Below are 18,229 nucleotides of genomic sequence, written 5' to 3'. Positions count from 1 at the left end.
TCCTAGGTGGGGGGTGGCCCCAAAGAGCCCCCTGGGCAGGGTCTCTGGACAGGGTCTCTGCCCTGTGCCCAGGCAGCAGCTGGGGAAGGCCTCTCTGAATGTTAGTCACTGAACGGGAGGACCCCCTCCTTTGGGGTCCATGGGCTGTGGTTCTCTGGCGTTGGGGGCCGGCCCCCGGAGCTGACCGAGGTCTGCCTGCCCACAGTGGACTGCTGGGACGGGCCCGACGGGGAACCCATCGTGCATCATGGCTACACTCTGACCTCCAAGATCCTCTTCAAAGACGTCATCGAAACTATCAACAAATACGCCTTCATCAAGAACGAGTGAGTGGTGGGACCTGGGGGGCAGGCAGGGGAGGGAGGCCAGGGAGCGGCTCAAGGGGCCTTTCCCACCCCTCCCAGCCTTTTCTGGGGGCAGTGGTTGGAGTGGCCAGGGGGCTGGTTTTGGGGTCTCTTGTTGAGGATGGGGGCAGTGCAGGAATGGAGCCCGCTCCCTGGAGAGGGAGGGCAGTGGGCATCGGAGGCCACAGTGTGACAGGTGGGCTGTGCAGGGCAGCTGTGCAAGCAGCCCTTACCACACACACTTGGTGGCAATCCTGGTGTCAGCTGCCCACAGCAGCGGTGGCTCTGGCACTCATTACCCCCAAGAAGCTACTGTGTCCAGACTCACTTTGCTGTCACTCAGTGGTGGATACACTGCTGAACAAAATCCAATTTTGTTTCCAGAAATAGAAGACTGCCTCCCTGAACCATTATGGTTACTGTCAAGTCTTGGCTACACGAGGCTTGAGGCTCGCAGGCGAGGAGGGAGCTAATTAGTGTAGGAGGGGAGGAAAAGCAAGATTGATTTAGGAACTAGAGGTAGAGTGGCCCCTCCTGGAAGATCTGGCTGTCTCAGCTTCGGGGAAGAAGTGAGGGTGAGCAGCCTCTGTAGGCGGCCTGGCCCCTGGGGTGGCAGGTGAGGGGCAGGGCTGGGGCACATGGCCCACCGGCTGCCAAGGAGCCAGATGCCCACTGGGGTCTGAGGGCGCATGCGTCACAGCCACGAAGCCTGAGAAATGGGGCAGTGAGTACCTTGGCCCGAGCCCTGCTTGCCCTCTCACCCTCCTGGGAGTTGCCCCTCTCGTGTTCTGGTTCGTGTCCTCTAAGTCTGAGTGATCCACATTTCCTGAAAGCATCATGTTTCCTTTTGGGAAAATCGAAGTAAAATGTGCACATGGCTAAAAACTATCAAATAACTGAAGAACTCACAGCAGAAGCCCCACGCCGCAGCACGCTGGCAATGCCGACCTTCCTCCAGATGGTGTGTGTTGGCTGTCTCCTCCTTTGTGGGGACCCCAGGGCCACCCACAGGACAGGGTCTCCAGTATCTAGGTCAGTGGGGTTACCTTTCTCACAGTGTTGCCATCGCTCCACGTTGCACCCCAGTTTAGTCCAGGTCATTTATGAACCGTGACTGGCTGACTTGTTCGAACATTTCCTTTTGTTTTCCTGGAGTTTCTAATCGCCTTTGTTTTTCTTATTGAGGCAAGAAGTACATGTCTCTTTTACCCATCCATGAGGTCTGCCAGCTCCTTTCCCACCCACTCAATTGCTTTTCAAAGCCATTGATGGGCCTCCTTCCGAGTGGCTGGCAGCCCCATCTATCCTGGGCTCCTGGTGGAGACCCCTTCTCATTCGTGGTGTAGGGGACCTGGGGTCCTCCATCGGTGGGGCCCAGCCCTGCGCTGGCCTCACCCTGCTCCTCCCACCTCGGGGCTGCAGGTACCCAGTGATCCTGTCCATCGAGAACCACTGCAGCATTGTGCAGCAGAAGAAGATGGCCCAGTATCTGACCGACATCCTCGGGGACAAGCTGGACTTGTCATCAGTGAGCAGCGAGGACGCCACCATGCTGCCCTCCCCACAGATGCTCAAGGGCAAGATCCTGGTGAAGGTAAGTCCTGCCTGCCCTGGGCCGGCTGGGCCAGGGCAGCGCCCTGCTTCTCTGCCTGGGGCTCCGTGCAGATTTGGTGGCAGATTTGAGGGCCCTGACCTGGCCTCAGTCTCTCCGTGGTGGCCACTGAATTGGGGGACCTCCACACGCACACCCCGACATTTCCCTCCCATGCTGCTACAGCAAAGAGGTGTGGGGCTGGCCTGAGACATGATGGGCCCGAGAAAGGCCCCTTCCTCTGCCGCTGTGCAGCCCGTGGGTATGGCCGCCCCACCTCCCTGCAGGGCCCCTTCCAAGGTCTCCCTCCCCCCAGGGCAAGAAGCTCCCAGCCGACATCAGTGCGGATACCGAGGAAGGGGAGGTGTCGGACGAGGACAGCGCAGATGAGATGGATGAGGACTGCAAGCTGCTCAATGGGGATGTGAGTGGGAGCCGAGGGAGGGGGCCAGGAAAGCGACCCAGCACTTTGCTGTGCCTCCGGGTGGCTGCGCACACGCTCAGCCTGATGCCACTGGGGGCCCCACCTTGCAGCACCCCCGCAGGACACGAACCTTGAGTTCTTAGCCAGGGGCTGACCCTCTGGTGCAACTGGCTGCACACATACCGGTGACCTATCTTGTGAGCCAACTCTTTGGGCGCTGTTTGCTCAACCTGCCCACTCCTCTTGCTCCCTCTGTAAGAGGGGCAGCGCTGGGGGAAGGGCCCCTCCCTGGGTCCCACATGTGCTCCTGCCTGGGCTCTGGTCCGGGATACCCCCTTTCCTGGCCTCTCTCCGGCCAGCCCCAGCTCCCCCCTGGTTGGCCAGCGGTCCTGCCTGGCCATCGTCAAGCCCACCACCAGCCCCACCTCCAATTGCTGCCAACCCAGAGCCAGCCTGGTCTGCTGGGAGTCCCAAGCCGTCACCTTCTCAGTGCTGTCCTCACGTCATTGCAGCTTTGTCATTCTGCTCACAAAATGCTGGGGCTCCGAGGGCTGCACGGGGGTAAAGGAGCCAGGGAGGGCTTCCGCGGTGGGGCTCAGACCTCTGTAATTACCAACTTCTCTCTTCTGGGCCCCGCTCAGAACTGCTGATCCTTGGAGGCAGGGAAGTCATCATCTCTCCCCTGGGGCCGTCTGATGGGAAGATAATTGTGCGGCAGCAGCTTCCCGCCTAGCTGGCTAATTGTTTAGAAAGTCCTGAGACAGCGGGCCGCTCTTGGTGTGCCTGAGCTGTGCCCTGGGCCTGGGCCTGAGGTGATGGTAACCAAGGGCAGTGAGGTCCACCTTGTCACTTCGCTGGAGCCCGGGGCAATCAGATGCCCAGTGCCCAGGCCCTGCCCTAGCAGGGTCCAGGTCATTAGGGCCATCCTAGGGGCTGCCCCGGGCAGGGAGGGCACCTGGAGTCTATGCTGACCAGCCTCTGGCCACGGCCAGACAGTCTGTCCTCACCCCCTGTGCATCTCCTTGAGGCCACTGCGGGGGTCCCCCGACCTGAGCCTCTGAGCGAGTGGCTCTCGGAGGATAAGGTGGCCGCCGGGTGCACTGACCTCATCCCCGGGGCCAGGCGGGCAGTTAGCTGCGTCCCCATGGGCAGCGTCCTGTAGCTGAAGGAGGCAGCATTAAATCAGCATTCGAACCTGGGTGCAGTCCTGCTCACGCTGTCTGTCGGCAGCCCTGGGGCTAACACGCTGGCAGTGCACCCCGGGAGTGGGTAGGGTGGGTGCAAGAACAAGTGCTGTGACGTGACCTGAGAGTGCAGCCGGCACCGGTGTGAGAGGCTGAGATGGCCAGCTCCATCTGGGGCAGGGCTGGCCCAGCTCCCAGCAGGCCCTGTGGCCGTGCCTGAGACCCTGAGGTTTGTCATTGCTGCTGCTGGGGACTGATGCCAGGCCTGGCTGGCCGATTGTTGTAGGCCTCCACCAATCGGAAGCACGTGGAAAACATCGCCAAGAGGAAACTGGATTCCCTAATCAAGGAGTCGAAGATTCGAGACTGCGAGGGCCCAAATGACTTCACCATGACCACACTGAGGAGACCTGGGCACAAGGCCGAGGGTAGAATGGTGAGCGCCTGCGGACTGTGGGTCAGCCTGTGGCCAGGGGAGGGGCCCGGAGCCTGCGACCTGTGCCCAGTGTGTACACATACACCCGCCTGTGCAGACGCCCACACAAACCCATGCACACAAACCTGTGCACACCTGTGCACACCTGCACACACCTGTACCCAAACCCATGCACATAAGAACCTGTGCACACACCTGCACACCTGCACACTCACACACACACTTGCACACCCACCTGTACATATATCTGCACACACTCACACGAAACTGTCAGACACTCATGCACCTGCACACCTGCACACAGCTGCATGGCCCCACAGCCTTCGTTGTGTCGGGGGCTGGTGAGTTGCCCCGTGTGTGTCTGCACTGCTGGGGCTGGCAATCATGGCCTGTCCCTGGAAGCTTGAGGCCTGGCCCCACCGCCAGCTGCAGCTCTCCGTGGAAGGGCGTTTGAGCACTGCCTGGGGGCTGGAGGCAGGCCCCCTACTGAGGGGCCTCCTGAGTGACATGGAGGGCATGTGGGGTGTCACAGCCGAGCCAATCCTGGGGAGCTGCCCAGAGCCCCCACAGCCTCGTGAGGAGCTCTGGGAAGTACCCCCTTTGACAGAACAGGGGCATGGGCTGTTAGGGCAGACATGAAGTGTGGGGTGCCAGGCTGGGTCAGCAAGGCTGAGCAGTCAGCGTCCCTCCCAGAAGGGTCAGCAAACCAGGAGGGACAGGCCTGTCCCCAAGTGGCCCAAGCACTAGTAATGCCTCAGGGGCAGGTGGGACACCCTGTTTAGCACGTGAGCAGGGCTCAGAGGGGTGGTACGGACAACAGTGCCCTATTTTTGGAGTCTTGCCCACCCTGTCCGAACCCTGGGGGAGGTGGGAAGGCAGCTCCTCCCTGGCTGGGGTGAGGGGGCTGGGTGTCACCCCAGGAACCTGGCCCTCCCATGGGTAATTTAGATGCAGCCGTGTGTGCCCCACCCACAGGGTACAAGGTGCAGCTGGCATTGTCGTACACTCGGGGAGCGCTCCGTGCTGTTGGTTCCCGCAGGTCCCTTGCTGACAAGTGGACGTTTATTTTCAGTCTCCAGACATCTTGGTGGAGAAAACACAGAGCGTCTGAGGCTGCAGTGGGTGGGCGGGCGGTGTGCCCGGCGTGGCGCTCCCAGCCAGGCAGAGTCGATGGGAAGTTCCTGCTTTCCTTCAGTCGGGCAACACCTGGGGGCACGTAGGAGGGCAGCCTGGCCCTGGGATCTTGTGTCCGAGCAGCTGCCTGCTTGGGGCAGGGACAGGGGCGCGTCGGCACTCAGGGAAGGCTTCTTGGAGGAGGAGGTAGAAGAAGAGCTCAGGCTGAGCTGCCGGGGGGAGGGGTGTGGCGGAGCACCTAGGCCAGTGGGGTCACAGACGTGCCTGCCTCGGATGTGTCTGTCTGTCCCGTCTGCTGGAGGGCCAAAAGCCATGGACACCCCTGGGTCCCAGCGAGTGTCCCTGTGGGAGAGGGCAGGTGCAAGGGTGCAGCCGGAGTGGCTCTCTAGCGGGGAAGAGGCAGATGTGCAAGAAAGGGGTGCTGGGCACAACTCCCAAGGACAGGCCCGGCTCTCTGCGGGGCCCCAGACCCCAGCGTGGCCGCACTGGACCTTCTTGGTCAGGAGGGGCCTGTTGGGCCTGGCCCTAGAGACTGTGCCCCGCCTGAGATGTGGACGCTCCTGCGTCTGCCCTCCAGGCCGCCTGGCCCCGCTGAGCTCTCCGCAAGCACTGGGCTGTGTCCCAGGGTCGGAGGGGCCAGTGTGGGTCCTCCACTGCCTACAGCCCTGCGAGGCCGGTACTGTCCCCTCTGCAAAGTTCGGAGTGCGAGGGTGACAGTGGATTCTGGCCACTTTTCCAGGACACTGGGCCGGCACGCGCCCCTCCTGGGTTGGGCCCAGATTCCTAAGCGCTCATGTAGGGTTTGGGGTGATGTGTAAAGAGCTGGCTTCACCTGACTCCTAACACCGCAAACAGGGCTCCCAGGCTCTGCCAGCACGGTGGGTCCTCCTTAAACCAGGAGGGAACAGGCTGGTGCTGCCAGGATGGACAGACACATCCCTAAAGGCATTTGGGGCTCAGCCAGCTGAGTGCCTGCGAGGCACCCCCCTGACCCCCACGAGGGCAAAGGGCTGCTCCCCAGGGCAGGTGTGTGGGGGGGAAAGGAATGGCTGGAGCTGGGGGGGGGCGGACAGGAGCCTTCAGGCACTGCCAGGCCCTGTCTCCTGATGTGCTCCCTCCCTAAGATGTGACCCAGTGGGCCGTGTCTAGGCCAATGAGATGGGGAGGGGGACAGGTGTCCTGGCCCTGTGGCTGTCAGATGCCCACAGAGGGTTCTTTGGGGCACCTCCAGAGCATGGGGTCCCTTCCGCTCTGCCCACGGGGCAGACGCTGACCATCCTGCCCTCCCCCGCCGGGCACAGTGGGCCTCCCATCCCCAGCTTGAGTTCCAGGCCACCTCTGCCAGCGGACTAAGTTGTCACTTACCTCCTTCCTGAACGAGGGGCCGGTGGGCCAGGCTGGGGCGTGCTTGGGGGTCTTGTATGCAGGGACGCCCACAGGGGTGCGTGTGCAGAGAGCACGTGGGTGCATTTGGGGCCTGTGTGTGGGCGTAAGCACAGCACGACTGTCTCTGGCTGAAGCCACTGTAATGTGGACTCTTGGCCACAGGTGCATGGCTCCTGTGAGCCTGACAGAGCCAATCCTACCCTAGATGGGGACAGGTTATGGGGTGGGGGTCCTGCACATCCTGAGCAGAGCTGGGCAGGTTTCGAGGACATCTGTGAAGGTGGCTGGGGCCGGTGGTGGCTGCAGCGGGCTCAGGGACGCTGGCACAGGTTCCTGACAGCTCCAGGCGTGTGAATGAGCTTCAAGAGGGTGAGAGGTTTGTGCCTCGGCCCCGGAGGGAAATGGCCTACAGTGCTGCCAGCAGCCGGGTGGCCCCGCGAGCCCTGACCGTGCATGTTCTGTACTCGTGGAAGGCTCAGTCCTGTGCGGTCAGGAATTCACCGCAGCCCGAGGGTGAACTGGAAACAGCCCGCCACTGTGGGAAGCACAGCCCGTTATGTGTCTAATTAGGTAATACCTTTGCTGCTGCAAGAAACAGGCCAGCACCTCAGAGCTGCAGGGTTTGAGTAAAAGGGTTACATAAGTGGGCTCGGCTGGGGAATATCCCAGACACACAAGCAGCGTTGACTATGCCGTCGCCATCAGTGGGGAAAAAACCCAGAACTGGGAACCTGCTGAATTTAAAGCAGCACATGTCAAGTTGGTGACGCCGGCGACGGGCTTTCCCCCAGGGCCCTCCCTGTGCTCCTCGGGCCTCTACTGCCCCCGTGGGCCCAGGCGGGCTGGGGAACGTGCCTCCCGCCCACGGGGCCTGGGGCAGCCAGCCCACCCAGCTCGCTCTGGTTCCCCTCTTCCAGGAAAGCCACCTGGAGCACCTGCCTCCCCCCATGTGACGCTGGGCTCACCCTGTCCCCTCTGTCTGTCCCGCCTCCCAGGCTGAGGAGGATGCAGAGCCCGGGGAGGACGCCGGGGCCTCCAGACGGAACAACAGAGGCCTCGTGGGCAGCTTCTCCAAGCGCAAGGTCCTGCCTGCCCCCACCTGCCCCGCTGTCCCTGTGCCAGCCAGAGTGGGGGTCTCCTCCAGCCCCTGAGCCCCCTTCGAGATCCTGGCTGCATCGTTCAGCTGCAGGTGCTGGGGTCTGGAGCCCTGGCTGGGGCTGGATGGAGCAGGTGCCTCAGCGACCCTCCCTGACCCACACTGGCCAGTGCCTGGAGCTCAGGTCACCTGGGGCCTGGCTGAACGGGGCCCTGCAGAGGACAGGGCAGGGCCAGCCCGGCAGTGTGGGTGCCAGGACCCCAGGACTGCAGGCCACCTCCTGCACCCTCCTGGCCTCTGTAGGTGGCCTGGCTGCACCTGGGGCTCTGCAGGTCCTGACACTGTCCTCCTTCCACACAGAAAAAGAGCAGTAAGCTGAAGAAGGCGGCCAGTGTAGAAGAGGCGGACGAGGACCTGGACTCGCAGGGCAGCCAGTGCCGGGGGTCAGTGCCTGCCCCACAGTGGACAGTGGCAGTCGGAAGTGCGGGGGCCATCGTCCTGGCAACAGTGGGGGTCAGATGTGCAGGCCACGTGGTGGCTGGGGCAGGACTGGGGCAGGCGGGGACGCCTGGGCAGAGGGCCGCCTGGCCATGGTGGGTCCCTGGGCTTGTTCCCGAAGCACCCGTCATGGTCAGAGAGGGGGTCAGTGCCTGCCTCTGCCCCAGTGTTACCTGTCAGTGCGTCCACTGAGTGTCCACTGCACGTCTCGGCATGTGGCATGTAGGGGCCAAGTGGACACTTGGTGGATGGGCTATGTGAACCAGTGAACCTGGCAGAACGTGGAGCCCGCCTCTCGGACCAGGGCCCCCAGGCTGGCCGGCGTGGGGACGTGCCCTGACCCTGGGTCCTGCCCCCGCCCCGCCCTTCCCTCAGGGCCACCCGGCAGAGGAAGACCATGCAGCTGTCACGGGCCCTGTCAGACCTGGTGAAGTACACCAAGTCCGTGGGCTCCCACGACGTGGACACGGAGGGTGAGGGGCGGCCGGGACTCCAGGGGGTTGGGGAGGGCCTGGCTGCGCCAGCAGCACCCCTGACGCCGGCCGCCCACGCCCACAGTGGTGTGCAGCTGGCAGGTGTCCTCCTTCAGCGAGACCAGGGCCCAGCAGATCCTGCAGCAGAAGCCGGCGCAGTACCTGCGCTTCAACCAGCACCAGCTGTCGCGCATCTACCCGTCCTCCTACCGAGTGGACTCCAGCAACTACAACCCGCAGCCCTTCTGGAATGCCGGCTGCCAGCTGGGTGGGTGCGCCAGCGTGCCCTAGCAGGATGCCAGGCCGGCTCTCTCCTGCTGTTTTGGGGACCTGCGTGGTGTCCTGCCAACTTCACCAGGCTGGCACTGGGGTGGGACCCTCAGTCCCCGGGTTCGGGGGAACTTTCCACGGGGACGCATGGCCCTGCCTGTGTGCAGCTGTGAGCCCAGGGCCCCTGCTCATTGCAGGTGAACACCAGGCTCATGGGCAGCCATGCCGGCTCGGTGGGAGGATGCAGGCCAGGCACTGACTGGCCACCTGTGTCCTTGTCGGTAGTTGCCCTGAACTATCAGACGGAGGGGCGGATGCTGCAACTCAACCGGGCCAAGTTCAGCGCCAACGGCAGCTGCGGCTACGTGCTCAAGCCCCCGTGCATGTGCCACGGTAAGGCCCTGGGGCCCGGGGACACGGCGGGGCTGCCAGGACTGCAGGGGCAGCCTCGGCAAGGCCACCAGGTGGGTCACACTGGCACGCAGTGGAGGACCTCTTCCGTGCCAGGAATGTTCAGGGGGTGAGTTAGGGGGCCCCACCCTGGTCTGACCGGGTCGGCGGTCTGGGCCCGTCCTCTGAGGGAACCCGTCTCCTCCCCAGACAATTCTGTTTCTTCCCAGGTGTGCTGAAGGACTTGGATTCCTTCCCAAGTGATCCTAACCCTCCTCCCACCCTCTTGTCCACTCACCTCCTCGAGGTGGCACCTGCACAAGCCCGGCTGCCCTGTCACCAGGGAGCCCATCACCCGGCCCCACCCACCATGCTCCTGGTCCCGGGACCCCCACCCACTGTTCTCCCAGGCACCTGCCCTCCCACCCGAGGCAGGGTGGCCTTACACACGTGCTAAGCCCCATTGGTTCACAAGGGGACGAGCTGTGTCCTCCCCACAGGGTGGCATAAAGGCGACCAGAGTACAGGCCCGGTGTCCCCACACTGCATGCTACCTCCCCTTCCTCCTCTGGGGCTGGGGCTCCCATCCAGCAAGTGGCGGTGGGGGGCGTGCTGTGCAGGCGGGGGCCTTGCTCTGCCCCGCTCAGCCTCACCCCCCCTCACCAGGCCTCTTCAACCCCAACTCCGAAGACCCCCTGCCTGGGCAGCTCAAGAAGCAGCTGGTGCTTCGGATCATCAGCGGGCAGCAGCTCCCTAAGCCCCGGGACTCGGTGCTGGGGGACCGAGGAGAGGTAGGCAGGCCTCCGGGCAAGGGCGTGGGCGCGAAGGAGGCCGTGTGCCCGCCGGGCCCTGGTGCCACCCTGCCCTCTGCACAGATCATCGACCCCTTTGTGGAGGTGGAGGTCATTGGGCTCCCCGTGGACTGCCGCAAGGAGCAGACTCGTGTGGTGGACGACAATGGTGAGGGCTTGTCTGTGGCTACCCCTGTGCCAGCCTGCACGCCCCAGGGCTGCTTCATAGCTGCCACACTGGCAATGCCAATCTGACCGGGAACCCAAGGGAAGGGGGCCCAGGTAACCATCCAGGCTCTTCCCTCGGCTGGAAGCCTAGTGGCAGCCACCCAGCCCCCAGGCATTGTTCTCCTCAGCTGGGCAGCCAACCCAGGAGGAGATGCCAGGAGAGGGTAGGGCCCAGGTGGCCTCCAGGCTGGAGCTGGGCAGGAGGTGACACCACCTCCTGGTGGCCTCCAGGATTCAACCCCATGTGGGAGGAGACGCTGGTGTTCATGGTGCACATGCCTGAGATTGCACTCGTGCGCTTCCTCGTCTGGGACCACGACCCCATCGGGCGAGACTTCATTGGCCAGAGGACACTGGCCTTCAGCAGCATGATGCCAGGTGGGCAGGGGCCAGCAGAGTGGGGAAAGCAGAGCTCTGGGCCCATTTCCCCCACAGACCAGCATCCCCCCCGCACAGACCAGTGTCCCCTGCAGGCCAGCTGAGGGATCCAGGGCAAGGGGACCTCAGCTTCCTCCTGTGCATTGGCTTCTGCCATGGGTGGGCCTGGGGACCCACGGAGCTGAGGGGGAGGGCTCAAAATCACAGGCATTTTGTGGACAGGGTGGGGGAAGAGAGCTCAGGGTGAGGAGGCCCCCGGCCCCCAGGAAGAGGAAGAGGTCCCTGCAGGCCACAGCTTTCTGGCAGGCTTCCTGGAGGAGGTAGTGTTCCCAGGACTGGGCTTGGATTCAGGCCCTGGGACCTTTGGGGGCGGGGTGGGGAGGAGCCGTGACTCTGCCTATCCCAGGCTATCGGCACGTGTACCTGGAGGGGATGGAAGAGGCCTCCATCTTTGTCCATGTGGCCATCAGTGACATTAGTGGTAAGGTGAGTGCCACCCACAGGGCCACCGGCACCACCCCAGCGGTGACCCCCAGGGCCATGAGGCCTAGTGGTTACCTTACGGGCCTGTTTCTCCATCTGTGAAATGAGTGGTGGGGGCACCTGACCTCTGTCCCAGGGTGGCTGCGGGCACCAGTAGATGGACATCCTGAGTGCCCCCTGGCTTCCCTCCCGTCTCTCTCCTCAGCTTCCCCCCTTCTATTTCTCAGGGTTCCCTGGTTCCCCGTCCCTCCTCCAAAGGCATCTGCCTAGCTTGGCCCACTACCCGCCATGGTGCCCCAGCATGTTTGCCACGGCCCTAAGACCAGTCTGGCTCCATTTTTCCAGCGTGTAGAGCCTAGGGATCTCCGTGCTGTGTCAGGCACACGTGGGTCCCGAGCAGGTCCCAGGACTAACCATGTCTCTCCTGCCACGCTTCACGGGCCGAGCCACCAGCCGGACTCGGGCCCCCAGGCCTCCCAGCACTCCGCCGTCTGTCATCCGTCCGTCTGTCCGTCCATCTGTCGTGTGTCTGCACGGGCTCCACGCCCGGCTGTCGGTGCCTCGCGTCTCTCACTCTGTCTCTTTGGTCTTGCAGTGGGCTTTCCTAGTCCCAAGTTCACCCTTAGAAGCACGGCCCTGGTAGGAGCTCACAGGTACCCCGGCGCCGGGCGGCGTTGCCCGCCTGCCCCACCCGCATGCTCAGGCCAGCCCATTAGCATCCGTGACTCCTGGTATTAATGGCATTGTGGAGACTGTCAGCTCATGTGACATGGATCGTGACATGGTTCTGGGTCCCTTGGGCCATCCTCAGCCACAGAGCAGCATTTACGAAGCAGGTCCAGGACTTCGGCCAGGCCCCCGTGCGCCCTCTCGCCCTGCTCCCGTGTCTGTTCTCTAGCTACAGGCTCTCCCTGCACCCCTTCCCCATGTGCCCCTGACTCCATCTGTGCCCACAATGCCCAGTGCCGGGGGGGCGGAGGAGGGGGGGTCCCAGGGACCAGGAGCTCAGAGCTTGAATCCTGGACCTTCTTCTAAATGACTTTCCAGCCAACTTTGACCAAATTGCTCTGCATTTGGGATCTTGAATCGAGAAGCTGATTCAAGTGCTGACCACTTCAATGCCTCTGCCCAGAAGTGGCCCCGTGTCATTGGGGATGGTGGCTATTGTCAGGCTCTCTGCATGTGAGGACCCTTCCGGCCTCTGCACACTGGAGATGCAGCTGGCCTTGACCCAGGCACTTGCCAGCTGGTCCCAGGAACCCCTCAGCTGCCCTCCACAGGCAAAGAGGCTTCCAGGGACATCCTGGGCCCGGCTGTCCAGGAAGGCCCTGGGCCAGCAGTGATTCAGGGGCACCGATCTGGCATGGGCCCTGCCCTTGGGGTCTCCTGAGCAGAGAACGGGGCAAGCCGGGAAAGACTGCCTGGCACGAGTCCAGAAAGGCCTCCTGGAAGAGGCAGCACCTCCAGCGGAGTGGGCCAGGCAGGGGCATGGGAGAGCAGACCGCTGGCCTGTACCAGGCTGTGCTTGCTTCCTCAGCCTGCAGTGCCAGGCGGCAGGGTGGACGTGAGCTGGGCGGTGCCTGCTTCCATCTGGTTCTCAGTTGTCTTCTCTTCACACCAGCACTGCCTTCTGGCACCACCTGCCTGAGTTGGGGGCGTGGGGCCTGTGACGGGTGCATGGTGTGGTGGCACAGGGTCCAGGTTCCAAGGTCTCTTCTGGGGAGAGCCCTGGGGGCCTTGTCAGCCCTGAGACATGAAGACCCTCCAGCACTGCTCACGCCACCCCGTGCAGGCAGGATGCACTCCTGGTCAGTGCTGAGGCCACAGCAGTCACTGTCCCTGGTAGGGTGGCCTGGAGACCCTCCTCCCTACACACAGCCCTGAGTGGCCCAGGCCCAACATGCCCGCTGGTGCCCTCAACTAGCTGACCCCTCAGGCTGCAGCAGGCTCAGCTAGGCCGCTGCCTGCCATGGTGCAGCTGCACTGGGCACGGCAGTCTCTGGCCACCGGGGCCTGGCTGCCGGCTATGTGGGCTCCTTCTCTTGCAGGTCAAGCAGGCTCTCGGCCTAAAAGGCCTGTTCCTCCGAGGCCCAAAGCCCGGCTCCCTGGACAGTCATGCTGCTGGGCGGCCCCTGCCCCGGCCCTCCGTTAGTCAGCGGCTCCTCAGGCGCACCGCCAGCGCCCCGATCAAGAGCCAGAAACCCGTTCGCAAGGCCTTCCCGGAGCTGGTCCTGGGCACGCAGGACACGGGCTCCGAAGGGGAGGCCCACGACGTGGCCCTCCCCAGCCCCGGCCTCACCCCAGCGGCCCCAGCCTGGGAGGAGCCCGGAGGCCACAGTCCCCGAGGTAAGGTGCCGGCGGAGAGGAGCCCTTCGCAGGGGCGGCTCCCGTGTGCCCCCGAGGGCCCCGGGCCTGCCGGCATGGCCGCCGCCTGCATGAAGTGTGTGGTAGGTTCCTGCGCCGGCGAGGACACTGAGGGCCTGTGGAGGGGGCGGCCGCCCAGCCCAGGGCTCCTGGGCAGGCAGGCGGCCATCAGCCAGCAGCCCCGTGCTCAGATGGACTCACTGGGGGCCCCCGGGTCTGCCCCGGGAAGAAGCAGAGGGGCCCCCAAGGGCCCTGGGGCCCGGCGGCTGGGTCCGAGCGGCAGTGGCTCCGTATCTTCGGACTCCAGCAGCCCCGGCAGCCCTGAGGTGGCCCCCAGCTGGCCCGAGGGCACTCGCAGGCAGGCGGGGGCCCTGCAGAGGGAGATGAATGCCTTGTTCGTTCAAAAGCTGGAGGAGATTAGGAGTAAATCCCCCATGTTCTCCACCGGTAAGACCAGGCGCTCCCCCATGCCCCCTGTGGCGTCCCCAGCCCCTCAGCATGGCCTGGCCAGGTGTCCCTGCTGAGCTTCTGCGTCCAGAATGGCCTCCCTGTGTGTTTGTCACTTACACTTTCCTGCGCTCTGCTGGCTTGCCCCTCGGGCCCCCAGCTCCTGACTGACCCCACCCGGCCCTCGTCCTCAGAGGGGCCAGGGAAGTGAGAGCAGGCCTTACCCTGGAGCTTCCCACCGGGGAGGGGTGTGTGGGGGGACTGAAGCCAGGCCATGTTCCCTGAGGCCTGCAGCCCAGACTGGCCGCCAGAAACCGGCCCCGGTGCCTCTGCTGGACCTACCTCCCCAGCCTGGCCTGGTTGCTCCTGAACCCTTCCTAGGACCCAGGGGTGGGGGGACAGCACCCAGCCCCGTGCTGGCCTGCCTCCAGGGCCAGGCTACAGGTGTCCCGGCCCCTGGCCCTGCACTGCAGTTCTCCAGGAAGTCGGCTGCGGCTGGAGGTTCACTGCAGGGTGGCCCCGATGCCCCCAGAATCCTGGACAGTGCTAGGAGCCTTGATGCTGGGGCCTCAGTTTGCGAAGTACCCCTCGCCCCAGGGTACTTTATGGCCTGAATTGCGCTGAGCAGCCGTGCTCCAGGGGCCCCAGCCAGGGCTGCTGATAGCGCCCAGACTGGAGGGGAGGGGTGAGGCTAAGCCATGTTCTTCCTGCTCCCCTCCCTGCACCCCATCCAGCCTTGTTGTCTGTCTGTCCATCTGCCAGCACCACCCCCATGCTGATCACCTGTTCTTTCTGTCCTCATGCTGCCTCCATAGTTAGGAACTGAGAACAGCCAAGTGCCAGGTAACGGGGCTGGCCCCCTCTGTGCCCTATGATGCCCCCAGCCCTGGGAAGACCCAGGCCTGTCCTGTTGGCCCCCGTGGGCCCTGTCTATGGGCAGAGCAGCAGTAGAGCCCAAGGGCAGGGCACAGGGTACCTGTGTGCGCATGGAGACCTGGTCGCCGGGCGTCCTGTGGTCACAGGGGGCCACGGGGCACACCCTGACACACTCCATTCCCTCTTCCCCACAGATACCCGCCCCTTCTCCATGCAGAGGTCAGTGTCCTCCCTGTGCAGCCTGGAAACCATTGCTGAGGAGCCAGCCGTGGGCCCCGGGCCCCCACCTCCGCAGGCTGCCCCGCCCAGCCCCTCCGTGGGAGGGCCGCAGTGCTCTGCAAGACCTGGAACCAAAGCCCTGAGCCCTCCAGGAGCCGCTCAGGGCACTTCTGTGCCCCTGCAGCGCAGGACCAGGAGCCACCATGGGGACACTGAACCAGCCCCCGACGGCAGGCAGAGGGTGTGCAATGGAGGGGAACCCGCTGGGACGTGCGATGAGGCCCTCAGCACCCAGAAGGACAGCAGGGGTCAACCCCGAGTTCCCGGCCATCTGCCCATGGTGAGAAGGTCCAAGAATGAGGGGCAGGTGCCCTCAGAGCCCCTGGGTGGACGACGGCCCCTGGCCGGGCCCTCAGCTGCCATGTACTTGGATGCCACGGGCGGAGACAGACTGTGGCAGCGGCTGGAGCCAGGCAGCCACGGTGACAGCGTGTCCTCATCCTCTAGCCTGTCATCCAGTGACACAGTCATTGACCTCTCGCTGCCGGGCCTGGGCCTGGGGCTGGGTCATGAGAGCCTCTTGGGGTCCCCGGCTGGACGCCTGCCCCTGAGGCCCTGCTCGGCCTCTGTGACCAAGAGCAAATCTAACCCCAACCTGCGGGCTGCAGGGCAGTTACCTGCAGCCCCTGATGAGCTTCGGCCCCGCCCCCTGGCCCCTAGGCCACCCTGGGGCTTTCTCCCGCTGGCAGGCCTCCAGGACTGCCCCATGGCCACCAAGTCCAAGAGCCTGGGGGACCTGACTGCTGAGGACTTCGCCTCCCGAGTTGAGAGCCTGGGCAGACGCCTGGGCCGCAGCCTGGGCACAGCTGGGGAGGGGCCGGTGGGGCAGGGTCCTCGGCGGGACCCCCTGACGGAGCAGCTGCGCTGGCTCACGGGCTTCCAGCAGGCCGGAGACATCATGTCACCCACCAGCCTGGGCCCCGCTGGGGAGTGGGCGGCAGGGGGCACGGGGTTTCTGCGGCGTTCCTCCTCCCGCAGCCAGAGCCGCGTGCGTGCCATCGCCAGCCGGGCCCGGCAGGCCCAGCAGCGGCAGCAGCAGCAGCGCCTGCAGGACCCCAGGGGACCCCCCGAGGAGGAGCGGGGCACCCCTGAAGGCGCCTGCTCCTTGGGCCAGGAGGGTTTTGGGGATGCGCCGGCCCCTTCAAAGGGTGCCGCCAGCCTCCTGCTCAGACTCTGACCGAGCCCCCAAGGTGGGCTTTAGCCATGCAGGGGCTGGGGGGGTCCCGTGTTTGCTCAGGACACGGAGCGTGCTCGTGCCCAAAGCTGTGTGCCCCTTGGCACCCCTGCCCCTTCTCCTGGGGAGGAAGGGAGCCTGCCCCTGGGGCTGGGCAGTATTCAGTGTTTGAAGATATATACATAGAGAGATATTTAAATTTTTAGAGACAAAGCTTTTACAGTTAAATGGTGCCGAGTCCTTTCCCATGTTCCCCTGGTCCTTAGCCGGGTGGGTCTGTGGGCACGTCTCTGGCCCTGCCATGTGCCCTGAGCCACCCCGGCTGTGTCTGGCTTCCTCTGCTCTGTACGGGACTTTTTAGACTGTAATGTCCTGAATACTCCAATAAACACGTTTAGGCTTGCTCCACGTGGGGCCGCCCCCCAGGCTCCCTGCCTGCTCGTCCCCTCTGTGGCTTCGTACTATGAGTTCCCAGTCTGTGTGAGGCTCAGAGGAAGCGCCCTGACCTCTGCTCAGGGAGGGCTCCCCAGGTGGGGCCACAAACTCGGCGCATACACCCCTTGCCTGGAATCCCCTCTTGGGGGCAGAACTTGGCCCACTCACTGCCCCACCCCAGTCCCAACACAGCTCCAGGACTGCCCACCCCTTCCCCGGAGAAGCTGCTGGGCCACCAGGGCCTGTCCTCTGCACGCTCCCTCAGACCTCTGCACTGGGCAGTGTTCTCCGTGCCAGAGGCCATGGGCCCAGAGCAGCTTGGGTGCCATCAGCAGCAGAGGCCCGCACGGGAAGGCGGGGTGCTCTGGGGTGTCCTCCCTCTCGGCCCTCCATAGGCCGCAGGACCTGCGCCAGCGACCGGCCCAAACTCAGCAAAGGCCTGGGCGAGGGGTGTCCGCTGGCCCCACTCGTCTCCCAGGACCCACCAGGCCCCTGGGAACCTGGCGCGCCCTCCCCCCTCCTCAGGTCTGGGGGCATCTGTGTCGGGGGAGCCATGGCCCAACTCCATCAGAAGGGACGCCAAGGCTGGCCCTTTCCGGGCTCCCAGCCTCAGGTGTGGTGAAGGGGTGGGGGGTGCTGACTGCCAGGCAGGGGGGCAGGGCTGGCCTGGGCCGTGCAGCCGGCTGTGCCCTCTGCTGCCCCCTGGCGGCCGCCTCGGGCCGGGGGTGGGGGAGCTGCTTGCAGGCAGGGCTGGGTACGATGGAGTCCTACCGGGAGGGGGGCTGGCTTGCTGCAGGGCCGGTCACAGCCCCACAGAAGGGCGTGGACGGCGGAGGCAGTGACGGACAGGGCTGGCTCCAGGGCCGTTCCCTGCTGAACTGGTGCCACTGCAGGTTCTAGGTCACCGAGCAGACACCTGGAAGGGGGTCCAGGGCACCGGGCTTCCATGGCCCAGCGGGACAGCGACTGTGTGGGGGGTCTCGGTGAAAAGCAACAAGCGGGCATAAAGGTAAACATGCTCAGGTCCCTGCAGGTGGCAGCAAGGCGGGCTTCCCTCATGCCTGCCCCAGCCCTCGCACTGATGGAGTCCCTAGGGCTGGGGGTCTGGGGGTGCTGGCCCAGCTTGGCGGGTTTGGGCCCGCGGCGGCAAGGACCCCAGCCAACCAATCGGCAGAGGCTCCCTACATTCCTCAGAGCAAACGGCACACTCAGCCTGTTCTGTCCCCCATGGAGACAGCCTCGCAGCCGCAGCCGCAGTCATGGCACCCCCAGGGGCGTGTCAGCAGGGGGTGGGGCCTGCGCACAGTGTGTTCCTGCCACCTGGCAGCACTCCCAGGGCCAGGCCACGGGCAAGGCTGTGGGCACAGGCTCAAGGCCACAGGGACAACACCCACGTGGTCTGATCAGTGCCGGGTAGGAGTGCACCTGCCATCAACCCAAGAGCCCTCGAGGGCCCCTGAAGCCGCATCCACTTGGCCGGCTCTTCAGTCAGGAGTGCTGCTCAGTCCCGTCCCTCCCGTGTGCAGGGAGGACCAGGGAGGCAGGAAG

At 64.5% G+C, this 18,229-nt stretch overlaps 1 protein-coding gene across 1 annotated transcript in view; it reads left to right on the top strand.

Moving 5' to 3' along the window:
* PLCH2 (phospholipase C eta 2) overlaps positions 1-16,650 on the top strand; it is a 37,348-nt gene extending 20,698 nt beyond the window's left edge. Inside the window, exons 8-22 of the mRNA XM_081054888.1 lie at positions 206-326; positions 1,767-1,938; positions 2,252-2,359; positions 3,830-3,979; positions 7,495-7,581; positions 7,956-8,038; positions 8,469-8,566; positions 8,652-8,834; positions 9,122-9,229; positions 9,893-10,017; positions 10,102-10,186; positions 10,477-10,623; positions 11,030-11,109; positions 13,155-13,917; positions 14,988-16,650. Of these exons, the coding sequence (XP_080911014.1) occupies positions 206-326; positions 1,767-1,938; positions 2,252-2,359; positions 3,830-3,979; positions 7,495-7,581; positions 7,956-8,038; positions 8,469-8,566; positions 8,652-8,834; positions 9,122-9,229; positions 9,893-10,017; positions 10,102-10,186; positions 10,477-10,623; positions 11,030-11,109; positions 13,155-13,917; positions 14,988-16,249 (3,572 nt within the window). The 3' untranslated portion in view covers positions 16,250-16,650. The remainder of the gene's footprint in view (positions 1-205; positions 327-1,766; positions 1,939-2,251; positions 2,360-3,829; positions 3,980-7,494; positions 7,582-7,955; positions 8,039-8,468; positions 8,567-8,651; positions 8,835-9,121; positions 9,230-9,892; positions 10,018-10,101; positions 10,187-10,476; positions 10,624-11,029; positions 11,110-13,154; positions 13,918-14,987) is intronic.
* The last annotated feature ends 1,579 nt before the right edge of the window (positions 16,651-18,229 follow it).

Source organism: Rhinolophus hipposideros, assembly GCF_964194185.1.
Source record: "Rhinolophus hipposideros genome assembly, chromosome: 8".
Taxonomy (NCBI): domain Eukaryota; kingdom Metazoa; phylum Chordata; class Mammalia; order Chiroptera; family Rhinolophidae; genus Rhinolophus; species Rhinolophus hipposideros.
This window is presented reverse-complemented; position numbering and strand designations above follow the sequence as displayed.